This window comes from Durio zibethinus, chromosome 26 (assembly GCF_047325235.1).
Source record: "Durio zibethinus cultivar Kanyao isolate XHJ-2024 chromosome 26, ASM4732523v1, whole genome shotgun sequence".
NCBI classification, from domain to species: Eukaryota; Viridiplantae; Streptophyta; class Magnoliopsida; order Malvales; family Malvaceae; genus Durio; species Durio zibethinus.
In genome coordinates, this window is record NC_143187.1 from 5673026 (window position 1) to 5694812 (window position 21787).

A 21787-nucleotide genomic window follows, 5' to 3' on the forward strand; every position below is an offset into this window, starting at 1 on the left:
GACTCCCATGTAATGCCATGTATAGAGTTGGATTGAACTTGAATGCACCTATGCAAATCGAATATTCTTACTATGAGAGAAAAAGTTTCGTTGGCATATTGAAGATTGATCATATTTATCAATTTTATGTGTTCGAACATCGGTATTAAAAGGTTTGATTTGAATGCAATGAGTATATAATAATATACAAAAGTGAAACATCAAAGTGGATGAAATATTGAGTCAACCTAGAATATAAGACAATCTAGATGGTAAAGTCGAGTGTTGTGGCCTAGCCCAAAAGCTTACTAAAGTTGTGAGGTTGCTTAACTTAAATGAGATATTGATAGAACTTACTTGCACAAAGAAGTCGAGATAGGATTGATTCGAATCTCGGAGGTGTTGATAGAGGAGATTGTTGGCAGATTAGAGATTAGCCATGTCCAACAACTCCGTGTGCTTGAGCCAATGTTACGACGGATTCGAGTCTCGGTGGTGTTGCTAAAGGAGATTGTTGGCAGATTAGCATCGATATTAAAAGGTTCGACTTTGATGCAATGAGTATACGATAATATACAAAAATAAAACATCTAAGTGGACAATTTGTTTAGTCAACTTGAAATGTAAGCTTAAGAGAGTATTGAGATAATCTGGGTGGCAAGATTGAGTGTTGTGATCTGACCCAAAAGCGCATTAAAAATGTGAGATTGCTTGGCCTAAAGGAGGTCTTAGTAAGCTTACTTACATAAGAAATCAAAGTGGGACTTAATTAAAACTCATAAGTGAATAAAGTAGATTGTTGGAATATAGTTCATATATGAGTAAGGAATCTTATATTATTAAGAAATCTTATACATAAAAAACTAAAAAATTTAATAATTTAAGTTTTTGGACTCAAATGGTGTCTAACATATATATATAGATTCTTTGATATATTCTTATGAATTTTAAATGTAATTTATCTCCTCAATATTTGCCTATAAACAACCTTGCTTCATTGTGCTTTCATACATCTAGGCATTTTTTCAACTCACAATATCTTGATTGCAAATCAACGACAAAAAATTATCATTTTTAATTAAAATTAATAAAATGATATATATTTTTAAAATATAATAAAAATAAAATAAATAATTAAAAAATTTTATTATCAGTGTATCAAAAACAAATCCAACCGGCAATTAATTAAAGAGAGTTAGGGTTTTAAATTTAAACCTATTATTTTATAAGGGAAAAAATGTTATGGTAAGACAAACATTTAAACTTTTCTGACATATTCCTGAATCCTTATTAAAAGTGTTCAGTCCATAGGATTGAAGTGGAACTTGGCCTTGGCTATTAATAAAGACTTAGTTGTAATACCGTTGAGAAAATCGTGAAGTGATATTTGAGACCATAATTTTCTGTAAAATTAGAGGGGGAAAAAGAAGAAGAAGAAGAGGGAATTGGATAATCTTGAAATAGTTATTGGTAGGACATTGGGCTGGTTGATAATGAAACCCAATATCTATGAAAAAGCCTAATAGCAACTCTGAATGGACCCAATCCAAATCTCTTTGGAGGTTTCGTATAATTTATTTGATCTTGGAAAAATGATAAATTTTCTTTTGGCCGCAAAAGAAGATAAAAATTACAAGGGAGATTTTATTACGTCATAAATATTATAACTATTTAGGTATTAATATTTTAAGGTATGAAAGAATAAATAATATAAGTATTAGTTTTAATCTTTTAATGATTTTTTTTACCAACTATATATTCATTCACAATATTTCACGATTGAATGTATTTTAACGTACATTGCAAAGTATATAATGAAACTTTCGTTTGATTGGTGTTTTATTTTTTTATTATTTATAATAAAAATAAATTAAAAATGCAAACAAGAAACAAATAATAAAAACAAACAGTAATAGTCTCAACGAAATGGAACCTAAACTAATTAATTTCGTTATCAAACTATGAGTAAGGATCAACTTCCTTACGTAAACTTTGCACATGTTTAATTTTTTTCAAAATCAACTGTATATTGAGTTTAATAATTTATACATACTTCATAATATACGTGTCAATTTCAACTTATGATTTAATTTTTTTATACTACTAATTAATCAAGAAATTAAACTTTATTTTAGTTATGCATAGAAGTTGAAAATTTTTGGTTCTCTTGATTTAAACATCGATTTCTAATTATTAGACTATAAACAAAATAAATTACACAAAAAAAATATAAAAAGGCTGTAACCATCAACTTTAATTATCTTTTTTTTTTTTGGGTCAAGATCAACATTAATTATCACAACAATTAGTATCAATGATCAAAAATATTTTTACACAGAATCAAAACCTTGCACAAATGAACTACTGTCTCAGCAATTCATGGAAATGCTAACCTGTAGTTTTGCACAAATTTGCATTAATTAAGGTGAGATGCTAATATCTGTCAAGACCTCCATGGTGGAGGAGTTGTCATCCGATGTGAAATCAAGAGCAGCCCGTCGATCGACAGGGGTTCGACAAATTGGGCAATTGGAATGAGAGGACATCCACATATCAATACAAGGCGCATGGAACGAGTGTTTACACCTATGAAGCTGCTGTAAGTCTTCATCATCTTCGAATCTTGACAGGCAAACAACGCATTCCATCATTACCTGATCAGTTGCTTCTACGTTTTCCAGCCCTTTCTTAAACTTGAACGAGGAAGCTGAATAAGGGCTGAGGTTCAACCGAGCTGATGAACTCTTCTCCCCACGACGGCTGGTGGATCTTGGAAGAGTTGATGATGACCGGAGAGGATTGGCACAACTTCGCATCATGACGAAGGTGAAAACTATAATTGCAATGGCCATTGTTCCGATTATTAGAATAAGACCCCAGTAGAGGAGGAGCATGGTCTTAATTTGATGGATAATACAGATCTGCGAAGGAGGGATCGAAAGATCAAGTGGCTTTCAAAGATATATTACAGTGGAAATGTCCACCATTTTGGGGTCCTCTTGTTCTACTTTGGATAAAAACAGTATCACTGCCACCGCACCAAAATAAATTCATAAAAGATTTGATTTAACGTTGGTTTTGAGTTCAGCCAACCAAAAAATTTCCAATGATGGAAATTGGGAAAAAAAAAAAAACTCGCATTACTTACTAGCTATAATTGTCATCATTGATCCTTCTAATACATGAGGATGAATATTAAAAAATATTATCTCCACGGAATCTTCCTACTCGTACGAAGGCAACTATGAGTCAAATAAAAAAAATTGGAACAGTATCGGAGTTCTTCAGTACAGTTCATGTGTCATGTCCAGATTTGTTGATTTTCACCGTAAAAAAATGAAAAAATAACGATAATTTTATAATATTCTTTCACTTACAAATGCCATTAACTTTTATATTTTTATAAAATTTAATGTATTTATTATCAAACCGTTACTAAATATTCAAATAATAGCGTTGTTAGTTATAAACGTCATCCAAAACTTGATATTAGCAACGTTTCTTGACTAAAACACTTTGAATAATCTTGCCTTAAAAATTTCAATAAATACTAAAAGTGTTTTTGGTAAAAATACACATTGAATAATCCAGTTAAAAAAATTGATTGAAAATTATTAAAGGCGTGTTATGGCAGACAACATCTTCAATAATCTCCTTATAAAAAAAATATGAAATTATTGAAGGTATTTTCTATAATAAATGCATTTAATAATTGGACTAAAAAATTTTCATAGGCTTATTGAAGGTATTTTTGTTTAAAAACGCCTTTAATAAATATCATATCAAAATTTTTAGATCGTATAAATGTTAACTATAAGATGGTAGGTTCGATCTCTCGCTTTAGTCTTTTTTGGATTTTTGCAGAGATTATTTGTAATTGATTATTTTAAACGTTTTCTTGGCAAAAACGCTTTTACCAATTGCTTTAAAAAGTTTTACAAAGAATATTGAAGGCATTTTTTTTATAGAGAAATGCTCTTAATAATCCATAGAAAAAATATGAAACCGATTTTTCAAGGCTTTTTTTGTCGAACTCACCTTTTATAATCCAATCAATAAATTTTTATTTGTGATTATTAAAGGTGATTTTTGTCAAAAATGCCTTCAATAATCTATAGCAAAAGTTGAAACGGATATTTGAAGTCATTTTTAGCTCAAAACACCTTTAATATTCTAGACGATAAATTTAAATAGTCAGATTATTAAAGGCGGTTATTTTTAAAAATACTTTCAATAACATTTTATTAGAAATTATTTAAAGAGTTACCCGTAGGAAAATACCCTTAATAATCCATTCATTTAATTTTTAGTTGGTATTATTGATGGTAATTTTTTAAAAAATGCCTTCAATAATCTATACAAAAAAGTTAAAATAGATTATTGAAGGCTTTTTTTACCCAAAACGCCTTTAATATTTCACACAATAAAATTTTTAGTAGGATTATTGAAGATAGTTTTGGTAAAAAATGCCTTTCAAATTTTCTGTTAGGGATGATTCAAGGTATTTTCTTGCTAAAAACACTTTCATTAATCCCATTAAACAAACATATTTGATATTGTATATGTCAAGTCAGTTATAGGTTTATGCCCAAAAAATGTTTGATGTCAGTTGTATATTTATGCCCTAAAAACATTTGGTTTATATATGTGATATTACGAATTACATTTTGAAATTTACATAATAAACATTGTTGTATTTCAATAAATTGTCCATACATTCGAAATTAAAACTGATAATGTTGCTATATTAATATACTTTTATGAAATAATCATACTCAATAATATATTAAATACATATAGTGTATTCATATTAAGTATACCAATAATATTAAACCAATACCCCAATGTACAAACTTAAAGTTTTTATTCAACATGGCATGTTAAAAATATTATAACAATTTGTTCTTCATATATTTACATTTAACCAATAATGTCTAACCTCAATGTTTATCAATATTGATAAATGATAATACATGTTCATACCATTCTTTACGGACTTCATTCAGTTCCTCTTCCGTGAAACTTTCTTTACTCTTTCACTAAAAAAAAAAATAGAAGTAAATGTTAATAAATGATAATATAATGTATATTTTTTTAAAGATATAATGAGTTTATGAAATTTATAATAACCTTAAATGGTGTGATCATAAAATCATCTAACATTATCTTCTGTATAAAACGAAGGATATAATATTCACATTCAGTATTATCGGATTAACGAGGTACTTGAAAATTAAATACATGATATTAAAAATTATTCAGACCAAACAATAATATCACCATCGGATAGCGAGAAAGAGATATACAAATGTGAAGTGTGAGCTTATATGTATTTGCACATTTATTTTATACTCATTAATGAATATTTAAGAATATTTATTTCATACATTTTGATTCTTTTATTGCGATAATTTAATAGAAATCAATGAGCTTTGGCATCAAAACTTTTAAATGGGACGTCTGAAAACAAGGACATCTACGAAAGAATGGATCATTTACAGATGAAGCAATCGAAGAAATGACAAAAAAGATTATATGTATAACTATTTTTTTAATATAATATATGATTGACATTGTGATTGTATGCATGACTGTATACTAACTTGTGTAGATTTGTTATTATATCCCATCTTATTGTTGTCTTTGAAGATAATTATGCTGTCAAAGTTAAATCTGATGAACTGACAACCTAATATGACAAAGATCCTCTATTTTTAGCATTAAGCGCTAAAAAAATGCCTGGTCGAGTTCATGGGATTGATAAATTTATCTTGCCATTAAAGTTTTTGGTAATCAATACAAAACCTCATGAATGAGAAATGCACAATATGAAATAATCATTGAGCAACAACAGTAACGAATTGATGACCAAGAGTAACGCCTCAATAAGCAACCGTAAAGACTCACTGATTTGGAGTCCATGTTGATAATAATGCAGCATAACATGCCAGTAGGCCATTCTGATAGTATTATTCACGTCAGAGAAGCTTTCGTTGCAAGTAAGAAAACAAATCCATCTTTCGCAACCACCTAAAAAGTATGATTTTGTTTATAATTTTAATATTAATTTGTTTATTATATTTATTGATTTGATTTTAATACTTATATTTCATTAAATATTATAGTAGGATGTTCAGACTCACAGTAGGACCTTTGTTCAGGCGACCATGGATAAGTTATCCAAATATTTGTTAGAGCATTTATCCAGAGCAAACTTCATAATCATTGAGTCTAAGGAAGGGTTATTTGATAAGCCATCACTTTTTTTCATTGGTGTGAAGGAGGTTAAAGAATTTTGTGAACTGGATGAATTATTAGCTGTTGATAACGTTGCTTATATGAGATTAGCTTATAAATATAAATATGCATATTCAATATGTAGTAATCTATATTAAAGTGTAATACTAATAGTAGTATTGATTGTTATCAAACAACTTCTTATATAGAGAGCTCAAGGGAAGACAGTTGACCAACAGATTTAGATTCATTAACCCTAACTTCATTAGTGAGCAGAGTGATACAGTCGCTTATCGTGCTAATCATGTGATCCAATACATGAAAAGACTAGTTAATTGTTATTTGCTCTCGTGTATTACGTAATAAGATATATTCTAACCTTATCCAAATATGATCTAATGCGTAATCTAAGTATATTATTGTTATTATTTTACAATCATCATTGGGTGCTTATTGTGATTAATACTAAATCTTTAACGTCATACTTAGTTCAGTTAATCCAACGGCGATATCTAACCCTGATATTCAAACTTTTATAAAAAAAGTATTATACTTTATTATATTATATATCTTCTGTTTCTTCATAAGTAATTTTATTTATGTATTAAGTAATTTTTTTTAATTTAGGGTAATATCTGCATTTTATAAAAAGACAAATAAATTGAAATGGGTGTCATTACTAGTAAATATGAAATTTATTCTTTTATACTGAGTTTGTGTAGATAAATGTTTCTTAAATTCACTCAATTTAATTTTCAGGTACCTCGTCAACTCAGTAATATTGAATGTAGATATTATATCTTTCGTTTTATGTGAGAGATAGTGTTAGATGATTTTATGATCACACCATTTAAGGTTAGTATAAATTTCATAAACTCGTTATATCTTTAAAAAAATAAAAAGGTACATTATGTTTTCATTTATTAGTATTTACTTATGATATTTTCTTTAGTAAAAGATAAAGAAAGCTTCATGAAAGAGGAATTGGATGAAGTCCATAAACAATGGTGTGAGTATATATTATCATTTATCAATGTTGATAAACCTTAGGGTTAGACATTGTTGGTTGAATGTAAATATATGATGAACAAATTATTATAATATTTTTAACATGTCATGTTGAATGAAAACTTTAAGTTTATACATTGGGTTATTGGTTTAATATTATTGGTATACTTAATATGAATACACTATATGTATTTAATATATTATTAAGTATGATTATTTCAGAAAAGTATATTAATATGACAACGTTATCAATTTTAATTTTGGATGTGTGGTCAATATATTAAAATATAACAATGTTCATAATGTAAATTTCAAAATGTAATTCGTAGTATCACATATATAAACCAAATATTTTCTTGGCATAAATATACAATTGATTTCAAACGATTTCTGGACACAAACTTATAACTTACTTGACATATACAATATCAAATATGTATATTTGATGGGATTAATGAAGGCGTTTTTAGCAAAAAAATATCTTGAATCATCCCTAACAAAATGTTAGTGAAGGAGTTTTTTACCAAAATTGCCTTTAATAATCCCACAAAAAATTTTATTATGTGAAATATTAAAGGTATTTTGGGCAAAAAATACCTTAAAAAATCCATTACAACTTTTTTGTATGGATTATTGAAGGCGTTTTAAAAAAAATCGCCTTCAATAATATGAACTAAAACTAATTGAATGGATTATAAAGGGTGTTTTCCTACTAGTAACACATTGAATAATCTCTAACAAAATGTTATTGAAGGCATTTTAGGAAAAAGTCGCTTTCAATAATCCGACCATTCAAATTTATTGTTTGAATATATTAAAGGCGTTTTGAGCCACAAATGCTTTCAAGAATCTGTTCCAACTTTTGTTTATGGATTATTGAAGATGTTTTTGACAAAAATCACCTTTAATAATCCTAACTAAAAATTTATTGATTAGATTATAAAAGATAACTCCGGCCAAAAATGCCTTCAAGAATCAGTTTCATATTTTTCTTATGGATTATTAAAGACGTTTCTCCGTAAAAAATGCCTTCAATATTCTCTCCAAAATTTTTTAAAGCAATTGGTAAATGTGTTTTTACCAAAAAAATACCTAAAATAATCAATTACAAATAATCTCTGCATAAACTCAAAAAAGGCTAAAGGGAGGGATTGAACCTACCACCTTATGGTTAACATCCGTATGATCCTAAAATTTTGATATGATATTTATTGAAGGTATTTTTGACTAAAAACGTCTTTAATAAGTCTATGAAATTTTTTGGTTGAATTATTAAAGACGTTTCTTGTAGAAAATACCTTCAATAATCGCATACATTTTTTTATGAGAGGATTATTAAAGGCGTTGTCTGCCAAAAATGCCTTCAGTAATTCCTTATAAATTTTTTTAACTGGATTATTCAAGTCATTTTTTGCCAAAAACGTCATTAGTATTCACTCAAATTTTTAAGGTAGGATTATTCAAGATATTTTAGTTGAGAAACACAGCTAATATCAAGACTTGAGTGGCGTTTATAAGTAATAACGTCGCTATTTGAATATTTAGTAGCATTTTGATAATAAACGTCTTAAGTTTTGTCATAACATCTAGATCCGGGGATCTATCGCTAGACATTGACTTAAGGAAGTCGTTACCAATCTTTTTTATCTAGGTGCGATTGGCCACCTAAAGAATCTGTCCTTTTGGGAAACACCTAAGTTTAAGAGTCTCTAAAAGAATAGGTCCGGGTCTATTAATCAGAACATGGTTCAGGAGTTCGATTACGTGTAAGTAAGGTTATAGCACTCTCACAAAGCCCATTAAATGATGGTACCAGCTTAAATTTGTGTTATCCAATGAGCCTTAAAATTTTACCAAGTAATTAATTATTGGAAATTATTCTCAATTGACTCTAATACTTTAAACAAAAAATTAAAAAAATTCTCTCACCTCAAGAGTATGCAAGAAAAACTATTGTTTCATTTGCAGAGGCTCCATCGTCTTTGTTTTTGTGTAGGAAAAATTGATACTTTCAACTTTTCCTCGAAATATTTTTTAGAAATTTTAATCTCGAGGAAAATTGATACTTTCAACTTTTTCCCAAAATATCTTTTGAAACTTTAATTTCGAGGAAAATTAATACTTTCAACTTTTTCTCAAAAATCTTTTTTTGAAAATTTATTTTTAAGAAAAATTGATACTTTCAACTTTTCCCCAAAAATATTTTTTGAAAACTTTAATTTCGAGGGAAATTTATACTTTCAACTTTCCTTCAAAAACCTTTTTTGAAAATTTATTTTTAAGAAAAATTGATACTTTCAACTTTTTCTCAAAAATATTTTTTGAAAACTTTAATTTCGAGGGAAATTGATACTTTCAACTTTCCCTCAAAAATCTTTTTTGAAAATTTATTTTTAAGAAAAATTGATACTTTTAACTTTTCCCCAAAAATATTTTTTTTGATTTTATTTAAAGAAAATAAAATAATAAAACAAAATAAAAGTGAAAATAAAAAAAATAAAAGTAAAATAAAAGTAAAATAAAAATAAAAATAAAATAAAGATAAAAGAATATTAAATAAACCTAATCTAATAATAAAATAAATAAATAAATAAAATTAAAATTAAAAAAAAACCTGGAGGCGGCTCGGCTCACGGCTCGGCTCGGCTTAAGAAAGAAAAACGACTCAGAGAACACGGCTCGAAAGGTCAGCTCGGCTAGGCTCGGGGAGACAGATCACGCGCGGGTCGAAAAGCAGGTCGATGCTCGAGTCGGGTCGGATCTTGGCAAAACGCACGAATCCTCTGGGTTATTTAATGCAAAAACGACGTCGTTTTGAGAGGGTATATAAGGATGGTTCCTTTATTTTTTCAGCAGAAGCCCTCTCCTCTCTCTCTCTTCTTTTCTTTTCTCTTCCTTCTCTCTAAAACGTCTGAAGAACTCCGATTGAATATTCACCGAATTCTGAAAAATTGATCGAAATCTGAGTTTTTCGTCTGAAGTTCGTCGAAAAGTTGGTCGATTTTTGAAAATCTTCACAGGAAACTAGGCAGCTATCCGAAAACTTCAAACTTGGCTGGAATTGTCGCCAAAAAATTTAACTTTCGTCGGAAAGTTCACCGGAATCTGAAAATTTTCTAGAAATTTCCTGAAAAAAATCACCGAAAAATCTCCAAAATTTTTTTTTTCGATTCTTAAAGCTGTTCTAATGCTTCTAAACCCTTCTTAGCCTTCAAATCTCTTTTTTATGCCTTTTTCTCTCAACCAATAGCTGTTTTTCTCACTGTTTTCTGTATGTATCCTTCTGTTCTTGAGGATCCCTTTTATAGGGATTGATCAGAAGAGTTTCTGATCAATCTCAATTCCTCTTTGGATCGAGATTCAATCATTGAATCCAATATGGACTCTTCTGATTGAATCCCAATCCAATTTTCAGCTGGATAAATCAAAAAAATAAAAAAAAATCAAATGAAAATAAATCAGATAAATAAAAAAATTAACAGATAAATTAAAATTAAATAACAGATAAATTATAACATATAATATGATATACCTATAAATATTAACAGAAAAAAAAATAAAGATATATATATTAATAAATAGTAGTGATAAATAAATAAATAATAAATACCTAAGATAAAAATAAAAGGAAAAAATATATAAAAAAAACAATAATAATAATAAATAAAAATAAAATAAAAATGTAAAATACAAAAAATAAAAATAAAAATAACAATAAAAAAATATAGATTTACCTATTTGGACCAAACCCAATTGATCCGAACCTGGACCAAATTGGATGTTTACAAGTTTTATAAAAACATAAAAGCTAGTGACGTTTATAATTGAAAGGTCGCTACAAAACTATCACTAATATTTTATTTTCTTGTAGTATTAGCAATAAAAGTCTAAAATTTTCTTCTATTAATTTCTTTATGATCACATAATCTCGGGTACTTACATAGTAATATTTTTTATTTCTTTTTTTAATTTATTCTATAAAATAATAATGTGCGAAATAGATCATTTTTAAATTCAGAATTTAATTCAATTAATTTTTATAATTATTTGTAGCATTTAATAGGTTTAAAATTCAAACCACCTACAATCAATCTTTTCCTTATTCTAAACCTTTTACATATATAAAAAAATAGACCATCTTTTTCTCATACCAAAATGGTGAGATAAAAAAGTTTTCACATATAAAAAATTTAGGAGTCTGGTTGATTTTAGGGCCAAATTTAGTATATACATTATATGAAATGGAAAAAATCAGTAGAAAAATAAAACCTTTACATTTGAATTTTAGAAGCCAAAAAACATCACACTGTCCAAATTCAGTGTGATAAAACCATTTTAGAAACGAAATTACTCTCATTATATTTAAAAAGTAATAAAATCTAAAAGTTAGTGCATATTGTATCATTATGATTTATCATGTAATGTTTTCCTCTGAGATGCTGAAAAAGTACATACAAATCTTCATGGATAATTCCAAATGTGTCAAATGCCAACTTCATGGCCGCCGCCTCTTCTTATGAACAGTGCGTGTTTCGCCGACATCTTCAAATGATTTTCCCAAGACTAAAAGAAAAATCCTTAGGGTCTCAATAAAAAATTGGATTAATTCATATTTTTTTCAGATAATAGAGGCCAAAGAAAAAGTTTTCCATGGATTGAAACCAAGTGTCCTTATTTGCCTGATCATGTCCTGGTCTACCAAAATTTCACCAGAGTTTCGCTTGAAACCCTGGAACAATGCAGGCTAATAATGAGCAAAGCGTTGAGCCAAGGAACCTACGAGCCGAGTTTCATGAAGTTTTACTGCAGAAGAAGTGGCATTTTTTCAGGGTTCTTAATCCAATACTTTGACAGGAAGAAGACATATACTATGTTTCTCAGTATAACCCTTTGCCAGACAGGTCATTGTTTCTGAATTTTTTGCCTGATCATCAGGTAACCGTCCAAGCCGTGTCAAACCGGGGTTTGGTCTACTGCGTAAGCAGAAGATTATCGCACTATGTTTGCAAGGCAACTACGGGAGAATGGGTGAAAATACCCAACCCCAAAACAAGGTTTATTACTTATAGAAATGCCATGGTGGTTCTCCATTCTCGACCGTTGCATTACAAGATCGTACGACTCTCAAAGCCTATGGATTTTTCACGGTAAATTTCATCCTAGACCAAAACTAGTCATCATTTTGGCTATTATAATACTGTTTTAAACTTTTTATACTAATCCATTTTTCCTCCACAATGACATGCATTGATATCTATTCTAGATGCAGCACTATCTTCTGTGAGATTTTTGATTCTGCAAAGGGTAGTTGGAAGAGGTCAGAGAACATAAAATCATCTGGCTTTGTGATGCTGAATGAAGGACCCCCAGTTTTTGTTAGAGGAGCATTCCATTGGTTCACTTACAGCGACCAGATATTCGCCTTCGACGTCAACAGTGACATGTGGAAACTAATCGACTTGCCAGAACAATTCATTGATAACATGACCAGTTTTAATCCTACAAAACAGATTGTCAAATACCAAGGTAAGCTGGCTCTTGCAAGACAAGCCATGGGTGACAACAAAGTGGAAATGTGGGTGATGGAAAATTATCCGAGAAAAACTTGGAAGCTGACAAGAGAGATGGTAATGAATGTTGGTGATGAGGATACTGTCGTTGATTTTTATAACCGTCATGTTGCAGTTGTGGTAAACTTTAAGGATTTGATTTGGTATGATTTCCAAAATGGAACTTCAACCACTCCTGTGTGCAGTGACTTCATCTCTGGTCGCAATATCTTCCCTTTCGAATCGGATAATCAACCCATGTATTAGACGTCGCCTGGGATTGGTTTACAATTGCTTCACTTTGCAGGGACTGATCTAGGGACTGAGTTTATTAGTTTTGTTTTGAAATGTATGATCAATTGATCATTAACGCTATTATTGATTATTGTATATGACAAATGGATTGTTTTTTCTTCATTCTTTAAGGAAATTTCAATTTTCAAATATACATTGAGGTTACATTTGATTTTATATATTCTAATAAGAGTTCATTTTTTTTATAATATATTGATAATACAATTTTTTAATTCCACAAATAAAATTAAAAGATTTTCGCATAGAATTTTTATAAATAATAAAAATTCTTCCTCTTCTACATGTGCATGTTTATATAGGCATTATTTTTTTAGGTACGGTGGACGTAATTCATAGCAACCTTAGTTTTTTTATAAACAAATTAAAATATTAGAACTTGCTAATTAAAAGTACATATTTCAATAAAATAAAATAAAATAAAATGTTATACTCATTAAAATTTAAATAGTTAAGAACAAAGCATTCAAAAGTAAGTAAACAAAATTTTTACTTAAGGTTAATAATTAATTTGTGAAATATTTTATATAATCAACTTGATAATATATGCTTCATTTATATTTACACCTAACACCATCTAAGCGTATTAATACACAAGTTTTTATAATTATTTAAGATATTTAGACGGGATCATTTTAATTAAAATTTTTTTATTACAATATTGCAATTAATCAATTACAAATCACTACTTAAAAATGTAAACTTTACGTACTTTTGTATAATTAATTAATTATATTACAATAATTATGATTGATATGCATCTGAATTCATGGCTTAATATACAGTTGTCCAATGTGTGAACTATATTTTGAGTGACTCACTCTTAACCAGAACCATAGTCTTGTAATCCAAAAATGCACAAGATTTTATAGGTTCTTTTTGTTTCTCTCATCTTGATACCCAGCTACAACCAGGAGATTTCCTCCTTTCCTTTTCACTTATCATCTTCCGCACCCTCTCTGCATCCTCCCATTTGTTTAATGAAGCATAAATATTTGCCAATAGCACATAATTTCCAACATTTTCAGGTTCAATTTTAAAGAGATGACTGGCTGCAATCTTACCCAATGCATCATTACCGTAAACCTTACAAGCTCCAAGCAAAGCACCCCAAATTCCAGCATCCGAGGCATGTCCATATTCGATGATAAGATTATATGCTTTATCAAGGTGGCCGGCCCTTCCAAGGAGGTCAACCATGCAAGTAAGGTGCTCAGTTGAGGGCACAATGCCAATAATTTGTGTCATTAGCTCAAAAAGCTTGCAGCCTTCTTCAACCAATCCACCATGACTACAGGCGTTAAGGGCACCTATGAATGTAACCTGGTTTGGTTTGATTCCTTCCTCCTGCATCTTTGAGAATAAAATCAAAGCTTCCTGGGACTCTCCATGTTCAGCAAGGGCCGTGATCATTGTGCTATAACATATTACATCCCTCTCCTTCATTCTACAGAATTCCCTCCATGCCTGCTTCATACATCCACATCTTGCATGCATGTGTATTAACGCATTTGATACAAAGAGCGTCCTATCTGAATTCATTATGCAATAAGAAATAATAATAATAATAAAAAGAAATCAGTGCCATAACCTTCTTCTTTTTTACACCCAATAAGACAAAAAAAGACATAAAAATCCAGCAAACTAATCAATCCTAGCATTCAAATGCATATATAATAGTACCATACTAGTAAATTACTAGTACCAACAGAACTTACCACAGCATCCTTCTTCCAAATTCTTAGTCAATGCTTCAGCCATATTAACATCTCCACTTTGGGTACAAGCAGAAAGAGCACCGACCATTGCAACCTCAGTAATTCTGACACCTTGATCTCTCATTGCCTTATAAACCTCAATTGCTTCCTTTGCATATCCATTCTGGGCATAGCAAGCCACCATTGCTGCCCAACACGAAGCATCCGGCTTTTCTATCTCATCAAACACTCTTCTAGCCTCACTCACGTCACCGCACTTCCCGTAGCCCGCGATCATAGCAAGCCAAGTAACCGAATTCCTCTCCACCATCCTGTCATAAAACTCCTTAGCTGCTTCCATGTCACCATAATTTGCATAGCCAGCAACCATAGCTGTCCAAGAAACCATATTGCGTCCCTCCATGGTATCAAACAAGCACCGTGCTTTATCCATCAATCCCACCTTAGTGTAACCACAAATCATTGCTGTCCAAGCAACAACATCTTTCTCTTCCATTGCATTGAACACTCTTTCCGCGTCCAACACGAATCCACATTTCGCGTACATATCAAATAAAGCTGTTTGCACTACATTATTCCCCAAGAAACCTGATTTTTCGACTCTTGCGTGAACTTGCTTGCCTTCGACTATTGCCGGTACACGAGCACAAGCATTAAGAACAGAGGAGAAGGTGAACCCAGAAGGTGATATGCCTTTCCACTGCATTTTAGAGTATAATAGGATAGACTGGATAAAATGACCATGGAAAACATGGGAGCGTATGAGGGAAGTCCAAAGGAACTGGTTTTTGCAATTGGGTATTTGGTCGAACACATGGCGGGCGTAGCAGATGTTGTCATCTGGTACATGAAGAATCCGGGTGAGTAACCGAAATAAAAAATGGTGATACTGGGGTTTACTTAGGGTTTTCAGTAAGAAAGAGTGGGCTTGTTTAAGTTGGTTTGTTGTTCTGTTAACTAGGAGGTAATGGGAAACGGTTGAAAATTGTTTTCTTTTGGCTGGGAATGGGGTTTGGGACATGTATATGGTGATTTAAATGGGAAGGGAAAGTAAATGGTTTTCATGAATATGATCTCTTTACATAATTGACAAAGAAAAGCTCAATTAAATTTGTTTGACGGCTGTGTCTTTTTTCAGTTTTAAAGCCAAACTGTTTGTAATTATGACTTCAAGGGTTTAGATTTGGTGTGAAGATGGAACACAGGTGTTAATATTTATATTAAAAATTGGTGCTAGACATCATTCTAGATTGGTGTGTCATGCTTTTTCTTCAATTGTTGGGCCTTGATGAAGGGTTTATTCTTATGTAAAGGTTAAGTTTTGCTGGCTTTTCGTTCATTCAATAGGATTATTTCTGGGTTACAAAAAATAGTAGGAATAAGAAGATGACTGATGCCTAAACACGGACATCTGACAATTCCTATATTTATATAATATAAAATATTTAAAATGTTTTGTATTTATATTATATTTTATATAAAAATTATATATTATAATTTAAATCAATATAAACATATAAACTATAATTTTTATTAAAATTTTACATCATATTTATTTATTTATTTATTTATTTATATTATTTTGATAAATAATATCTAAAATTATCTTATCTACGTAAATAATTTTTCCCCGAAGTTTCCAGCTTTAAGTCATATTTCACGTCTCAAGATTTGATGGATGGAATACTATGGCTTAGTGTTAGGCTGGTGTTTCTCGGCAACACTAAGCCATAGCTCTCTAATGGGCTTATCCTTGACCCTTTATTCAAAACCACGTCCCAATCAAATGACCAATCATCCTCTGGGCTGGGGGCATATTTGCTACATAGATATATTAGATCCAAAAGACCCAAGTCATTAATGACATTTTCAAGATATAATTTTCGGTGTAAAGGCCCAAATGAAATTTCAAGGAATAAAATTTACAATAAAATTAAGAAAAAAGAACAAATCAACTTGATAATACTGCTTGATGAAATTACTCAGAATACAACAAAAGGGTAATTCTTATATTTCCATTCCAGTCCACAACCTTTTTTCCATAGCAAGGAATATGGACATGGTTAGGTCTTCAAGGGAGCCTTTTTCTCTCTATCAGATATTCGTGCAGGAGCTGTAGAATGTGATTTGAAGCGGCCTCTACCTCCTTCCTCTTTTTCCTGGAAAATCGAAATCCCTTTCGTTCAATTTCCTTTTTATTAAAAAATAAACTGGTCCATTCCCACTCAGCCAAGCAAGTTCTTAAATTGTTGGAAAAGCATTATTACAAACAGCATTAAGTTAATATGAACATGAATTAACAGTATCTAATACCTTTTTCTTGACAATCTGAACAACGTCTTCATCCTGCAGAACATGCCCAAGGCCACAATGTTGAGGGTAATGCCTTGCACTTGTTCCCCAGACTAGAACATATTTTACATCCTTTATCAAATTCCTATGAATGTGATTACAGAAGTCTTTCACCATGCAACCACCCCTATCCTATGTCATGCCAAGAAAAATAGAATAAGAGAAAGAAAGAACAAACTTCCTGCATAAATTTAACAAGTATAAAATATTAGAGGTAAATGCAATGACAAGAACAGATGTGTCATACAGCAGAGAAAACCGCGGGATCACTGAAATCAGGTTGCTGGCCTTGTGGTTTTGTGTATACTCTCACAAGCCCCATCTCTTCCCACATCTTAGAAAGTAGTCTATCTAAGTTCAGCTGCACAAGCAACAGGCATATAGATCAACATTTTTCTCAAACCACATGCATCAAATATGTAACTGACAGGCAATATTTTTCTCCAACTAATTCTGCCGTGCATTTTGTTCTTGATGTTCTAGTTGACAGCATCTTAGTGTCCTTTTGGCAAGTAATGGACAATGAACTCCATAAAAGCACGACGAAGAAATTGCAGCAAGCATCAGGTCTCATCAAATGTATGATTATTACCATCAAAAGCTAATAAATGAGATAACAGGTCAGCTGGTTCTGCACGTCATTAGAAGAGACAAGTTTCATCTTAAAACCAATACTATACTCCTTAATTTCCATTCCTTTTATTCATTATTGCCAAAAGCTATTAACATTTAGAAAAGGATAGAAGAACATGCCTTCAGATTGCAGCTTATGACAACAGAATTTGGCTGACGGGCTAACTTATCCACATCATCAATACCAATGACATCTATCTTGTTGTAAACATATACACACTTAATGTATTTGCGGTTTCCTTCAATGACATCTATAAAATCATCCACTGTGGCATCCTCACGGAATAGAACCTGAAATGAACCCATTAGGAATACCTCAGAGTAAGGAAACACCATTTGTAAAAATTGAATCAATTCAATCAATTCATTACAAGACTGCATACCTCTGCATTGTGAATTTTGTATTCATGTAGAATTTGATAACAGAGTTTCTCATCCACATGAGTTAAAGGTAAAGTGCTGTTGAAAGAGATGCCTCCAGTTTTTTTCTTTTTGAAATATATCTACAAATGAAATAAAGAAACCCAAAATGAAGCAGACTGCAGTAATACATGCTTGAAGTTATTGTCAAAAAAGAATTCATCAGAATTTCAACATAACTTGAACTCGTCAATATTAAACCATTTGCAATGTGAAAATCATTCGTTTTTCTTTAGGCAAACAACAATGCAATACTTTAGAACCTAGAGATGCACCTAATATATTATTAACAATACCACATTGACAACGGTTAGGAATGAACTTACTTGAGGCGGTCTCTTGTTTAAACGCAAACCCACAGCTTCTAGTTCCTTGGTTAATATCTGGCGATGACCTTCACTCTGACATTTTTGTAGCAGATTACACAGGCATAAGGAAAGAGTTGATAAAAACAGGGGAAACAACAACAGCAAATAACATCACTCCTAAAAGTTTAACAGTAAACAAATCAACAACAATGAATATTAAGGATTCAGGAAAAAGACATACATAGTGACAGCACTGACAAGCCATAGCAAATATAAACATTAAAACTACATCAACGTCTGTCAACAGTGTAAACCACTAATAGTCACTGGAAAGCTTGAAATACGCACAACTACAAGAGCACAAATTGAAACTTGAAAACTGTGTAGGAAAAAAAATGTGAGACTGAAATGAGCATTTAAAAAAGGAGGGCAAAAAAGAACAATTCTGGACAATTACTGACTACTGTAAACCTCTTCCAACAGCAATCCAGAAGAAAGAATGTATGTCATGACAAATACACATTGACACGGACATAATTGGGAAGGCTTCAATCAAGAGAAACGATTTTTCATCTTACAATTACACAATCTTAGATGTTCAAAACCAGGCATGTTTAGACTTAAACCAAAAGATAAAGAGAGCGATTAATTTCCTCCCATGCTTATCAATTTTCTCTTTCTAACACTTTCCAACCAAAACCTGCCTGGGACTAGATCAGAAAGTACTAAACACAGCTCTATTAAGTTCCTAAGTAACAGAATAACAATTTTTGAGCATCCTAATCAAGAGAACATACTATAATAAGCAAAACCACCAATTCTTCAACCCCAAAAACTACTATTATGATATAGATGCTTACTTTAGAGGCATCAAGAACCATAAGCACAAGATCTGATGACTTGGCAACAGCAATAACCTGAGAAAAGAGCAGTCTCGTAAAACATGTTGAATTCAAAAAACCTACTCAACCAAACTGAGCATAAGAATGGATAAAACATATCATAGAGTTGAACAGTATGTAAAAGAAAGATATAATATTATCTTGTTCTTAGTGGGAATTTTGATGTAGGCATACAACACCCCCAAACCCAACTTCAACAAAATACTCACCTAGGTGCATGTGAAGCATTTAATCAAACAACATTCAATAAAAGTTTATCAGAATTTCTCTCATGTAGCAACTAAACATTTTATACCAATAGATGACTACACATATCACCAGGTAAAACTAGAAACCACAAAATTTTACCTGCCTCCCACGTCCCTTGCCTTCAGAAGCACCTTCAATAATTCCAGGAAGATCAAGCAGTTGAATCTTAGTATCATTGTAATGTATGATACCAGGAATGCACGTAAGTGTTGTGAACTCATATGATGCAGCTTCTGAATGAGTTCCAGTTAACATTGTTAAAAGGGTTGATTTCCCCACACTGCAGTCAGAATACAATGCAATAATTAGCTTCCTCTCCAAAGAACAAATGTACACAGAGGGCATAAATGCGTGTCTGTACCAATCTGAGAGCATAACATTTATTTTCCTATATATTTGTGAAAGCAGATGAAGCAAGCAGACTAGAATGAAGGTACTGGCAATAATTGAGCAGTATCATCAATGCATTTATCTTAAGTGAGATAAAACCAAAATTAAGATGCATTAATTCAAATGATAAAGGTATGGACCTTGGAAATCCTATTAGTGCGACACGTCCATCACCAAATTTTGTAACTTCAAAACCCTCTCCAGCCCCACTAGAACCCTGATTCATAGATTGAAAAAGAAGTTTAAAAAAAAAAAAAAAAGAAAAGAAAAGACAAAGAATATTGCATGGCTAGTGTAAAGAAAAACTAGTGCAATCTATAATAGATTAATAGCCAGGCAACAAACAGCTTAATCATTAAGAACTCTTACAATATATTAAACATCTAGCCAACCAAGCAAGAAAAAATAACTTATTTGAGCAGTTAGATTTGGGTAAATTTATAGTAAAAAAAGACTAAACCACCTAGAAAGTGGAAATGAAGCTATGAGCTTAAACAATGAAAAACAATTAAAATAATAGAAAGTGATAGGCCTGTCAAGACTTAGAAATTGTTAAAAAGATGTAAAGATCAATGGTAACATTATTAGAAGGCACAAGTAAATTAAAATGCGGCAAAGCAGAATTTAGACAAGAAAATAAATTCATATTGATGATATCAACATAAAACAATAAATTTTAGAATCCATTCATGTTGGATAAGAAACATTCACACTTTTGGTGGCTCTAGTAATTGTGTCCTTAGCTTTGCAATCTTTGCCTTGAGCTGACCAAGATGGTACTCTGTGTATTCAATAAAAAAAAAATAGTTAACACATTAAATGTTTTCAATATGATCAATATTTATCAAATACAAACAAGTAAAAATGGATTTGAAATGAAGGAAAAGGAAATTCAGTTCATATATGCATGCAAAGTGATATAAATGTATACCTGTGGCCTTATTTTTCTGGGTTCGAGCCATCTCGGCTTCAATTTCTTTAATCCTCTCAATAATCCCCATTATTTTCCTGATTTCAAATACTACACTAATGAAATAAGAACAAAGACACAGCTTTAGCTTCTAAAAGGTGTAATTGTATACGTTTATAAAATACAAACAAGTAAAAGAAGGCTAAATCCTACAAAATAATGCAAAAACCAATACATATTGAAAGAAAAACTAAACTTTGACGAGAACCCAATTATACCACCAGAAGAAACAAGAACAATTTGGAACAAAAATCAATGAAGGTGCCGTGTTTGGTTGATGAGAAAACGATGGGAAAGGAGAGAAAGGAAACTTTGACAATGTCGAAGTTATTCGATTCCTTTTTCCCTTCTTTTCAATCTCTCGATAAGTACAAAGATATAAACGACGAGAAGGAAAAGGAGTTGATTGTTGATCATAAATCCGACAAAAAGCAAGTGGGTTTTAGAAATAGTTGCGCAAACATTTTAGAAAAGAAAAGGAAAAATTTAGGAAGTATGTGATAGTAACCTCATAACTGTATAGAACTGATTTCAACAAAGAGACAGAAAATTTGCTTGATGAAAGACTTACCAGAACCGAGTGAATGGCGATCTCCAGAGCAGAGAAAAGAGGACGAGAAGAAAAAGAAAGAAGAGGTAAAGCAAATAGAACCAGCCGCACGATATATAGTAGGGCTTAAAAGTCCCAAGACAAGACCTAAAAGACAAACGATAAGCCCAAGCAATAGGTCTTCAAGCACATTCGCCTTTTGGGCCACAA

The 21787-nt window shown here is 31.1% G+C and overlaps 3 protein-coding genes across 7 annotated transcripts; 1 reads left to right on the forward strand and 2 right to left on the reverse strand.

Annotated features, from left to right (window-relative positions):
• Nucleotides 1–11961: 11961 nt before the first annotated feature.
• Nucleotides 11962–13040, forward strand: LOC149511264 (F-box protein At5g49610-like). Its single transcript, XM_089755137.1, has 3 exons — nt 11962–12021; nt 12079–12371; nt 12488–13040. The coding sequence occupies exons 1-3, from the start codon at nt 11962–11964 to the stop codon at nt 13038–13040; spliced, it is 906 nt and encodes a 301-aa protein (XP_089611263.1).
• A 643-nt stretch (nt 13041–13683) lies between these two features.
• Nucleotides 13684–16188, reverse strand: LOC111318617 (putative pentatricopeptide repeat-containing protein At5g37570). The gene is made up of 2 exons (XM_022921492.2): nt 14804–16188; nt 13684–14617 (listed from the first exon to the last, which is right to left on the reverse strand). Exons 1-2 carry the CDS (start codon nt 15822–15824, stop codon nt 13974–13976), a joined length of 1665 nt encoding a protein of 554 aa, XP_022777227.1. The 5' UTR covers nt 15825–16188; the 3' UTR covers nt 13684–13973.
• A 449-nt stretch (nt 16189–16637) lies between these two features.
• On the reverse strand, nt 16638–21665 carry LOC111274682 (developmentally-regulated G protein 2-like). 5 transcript variants are annotated; one of them, XR_016334167.1, is made up of 12 exons: nt 21599–21665; nt 20989–21078; nt 20771–20838; nt 20198–20274; nt 19767–19947; nt 19377–19433; nt 18535–18609; nt 18172–18291; nt 17909–18079; nt 17403–17516; nt 17117–17282; nt 16638–16962 (listed from the first exon to the last, which is right to left on the reverse strand). XR_016334167.1 is itself a non-coding variant. In XM_022859516.2 (12 exons), the coding sequence occupies exons 2-12, from the start codon at nt 21056–21058 to the stop codon at nt 16867–16869; spliced, it is 1200 nt and encodes a 399-aa protein (XP_022715251.1). In that variant the 5' UTR covers nt 21059–21065; nt 21599–21665; the 3' UTR covers nt 16638–16866. The 5 variants fall into 5 exon arrangements, 4 of the variants coding, with proteins under 4 accessions (XP_022715251.1, XP_022715249.2, XP_022715250.1 ...); XM_022859516.2 differs by having other exon boundaries at nt 17117–17287; nt 20989–21065; XM_022859514.2 differs by having other exon boundaries at nt 17117–17287.
• Between the last annotated feature and the right edge of the window lie 122 nt (nt 21666–21787).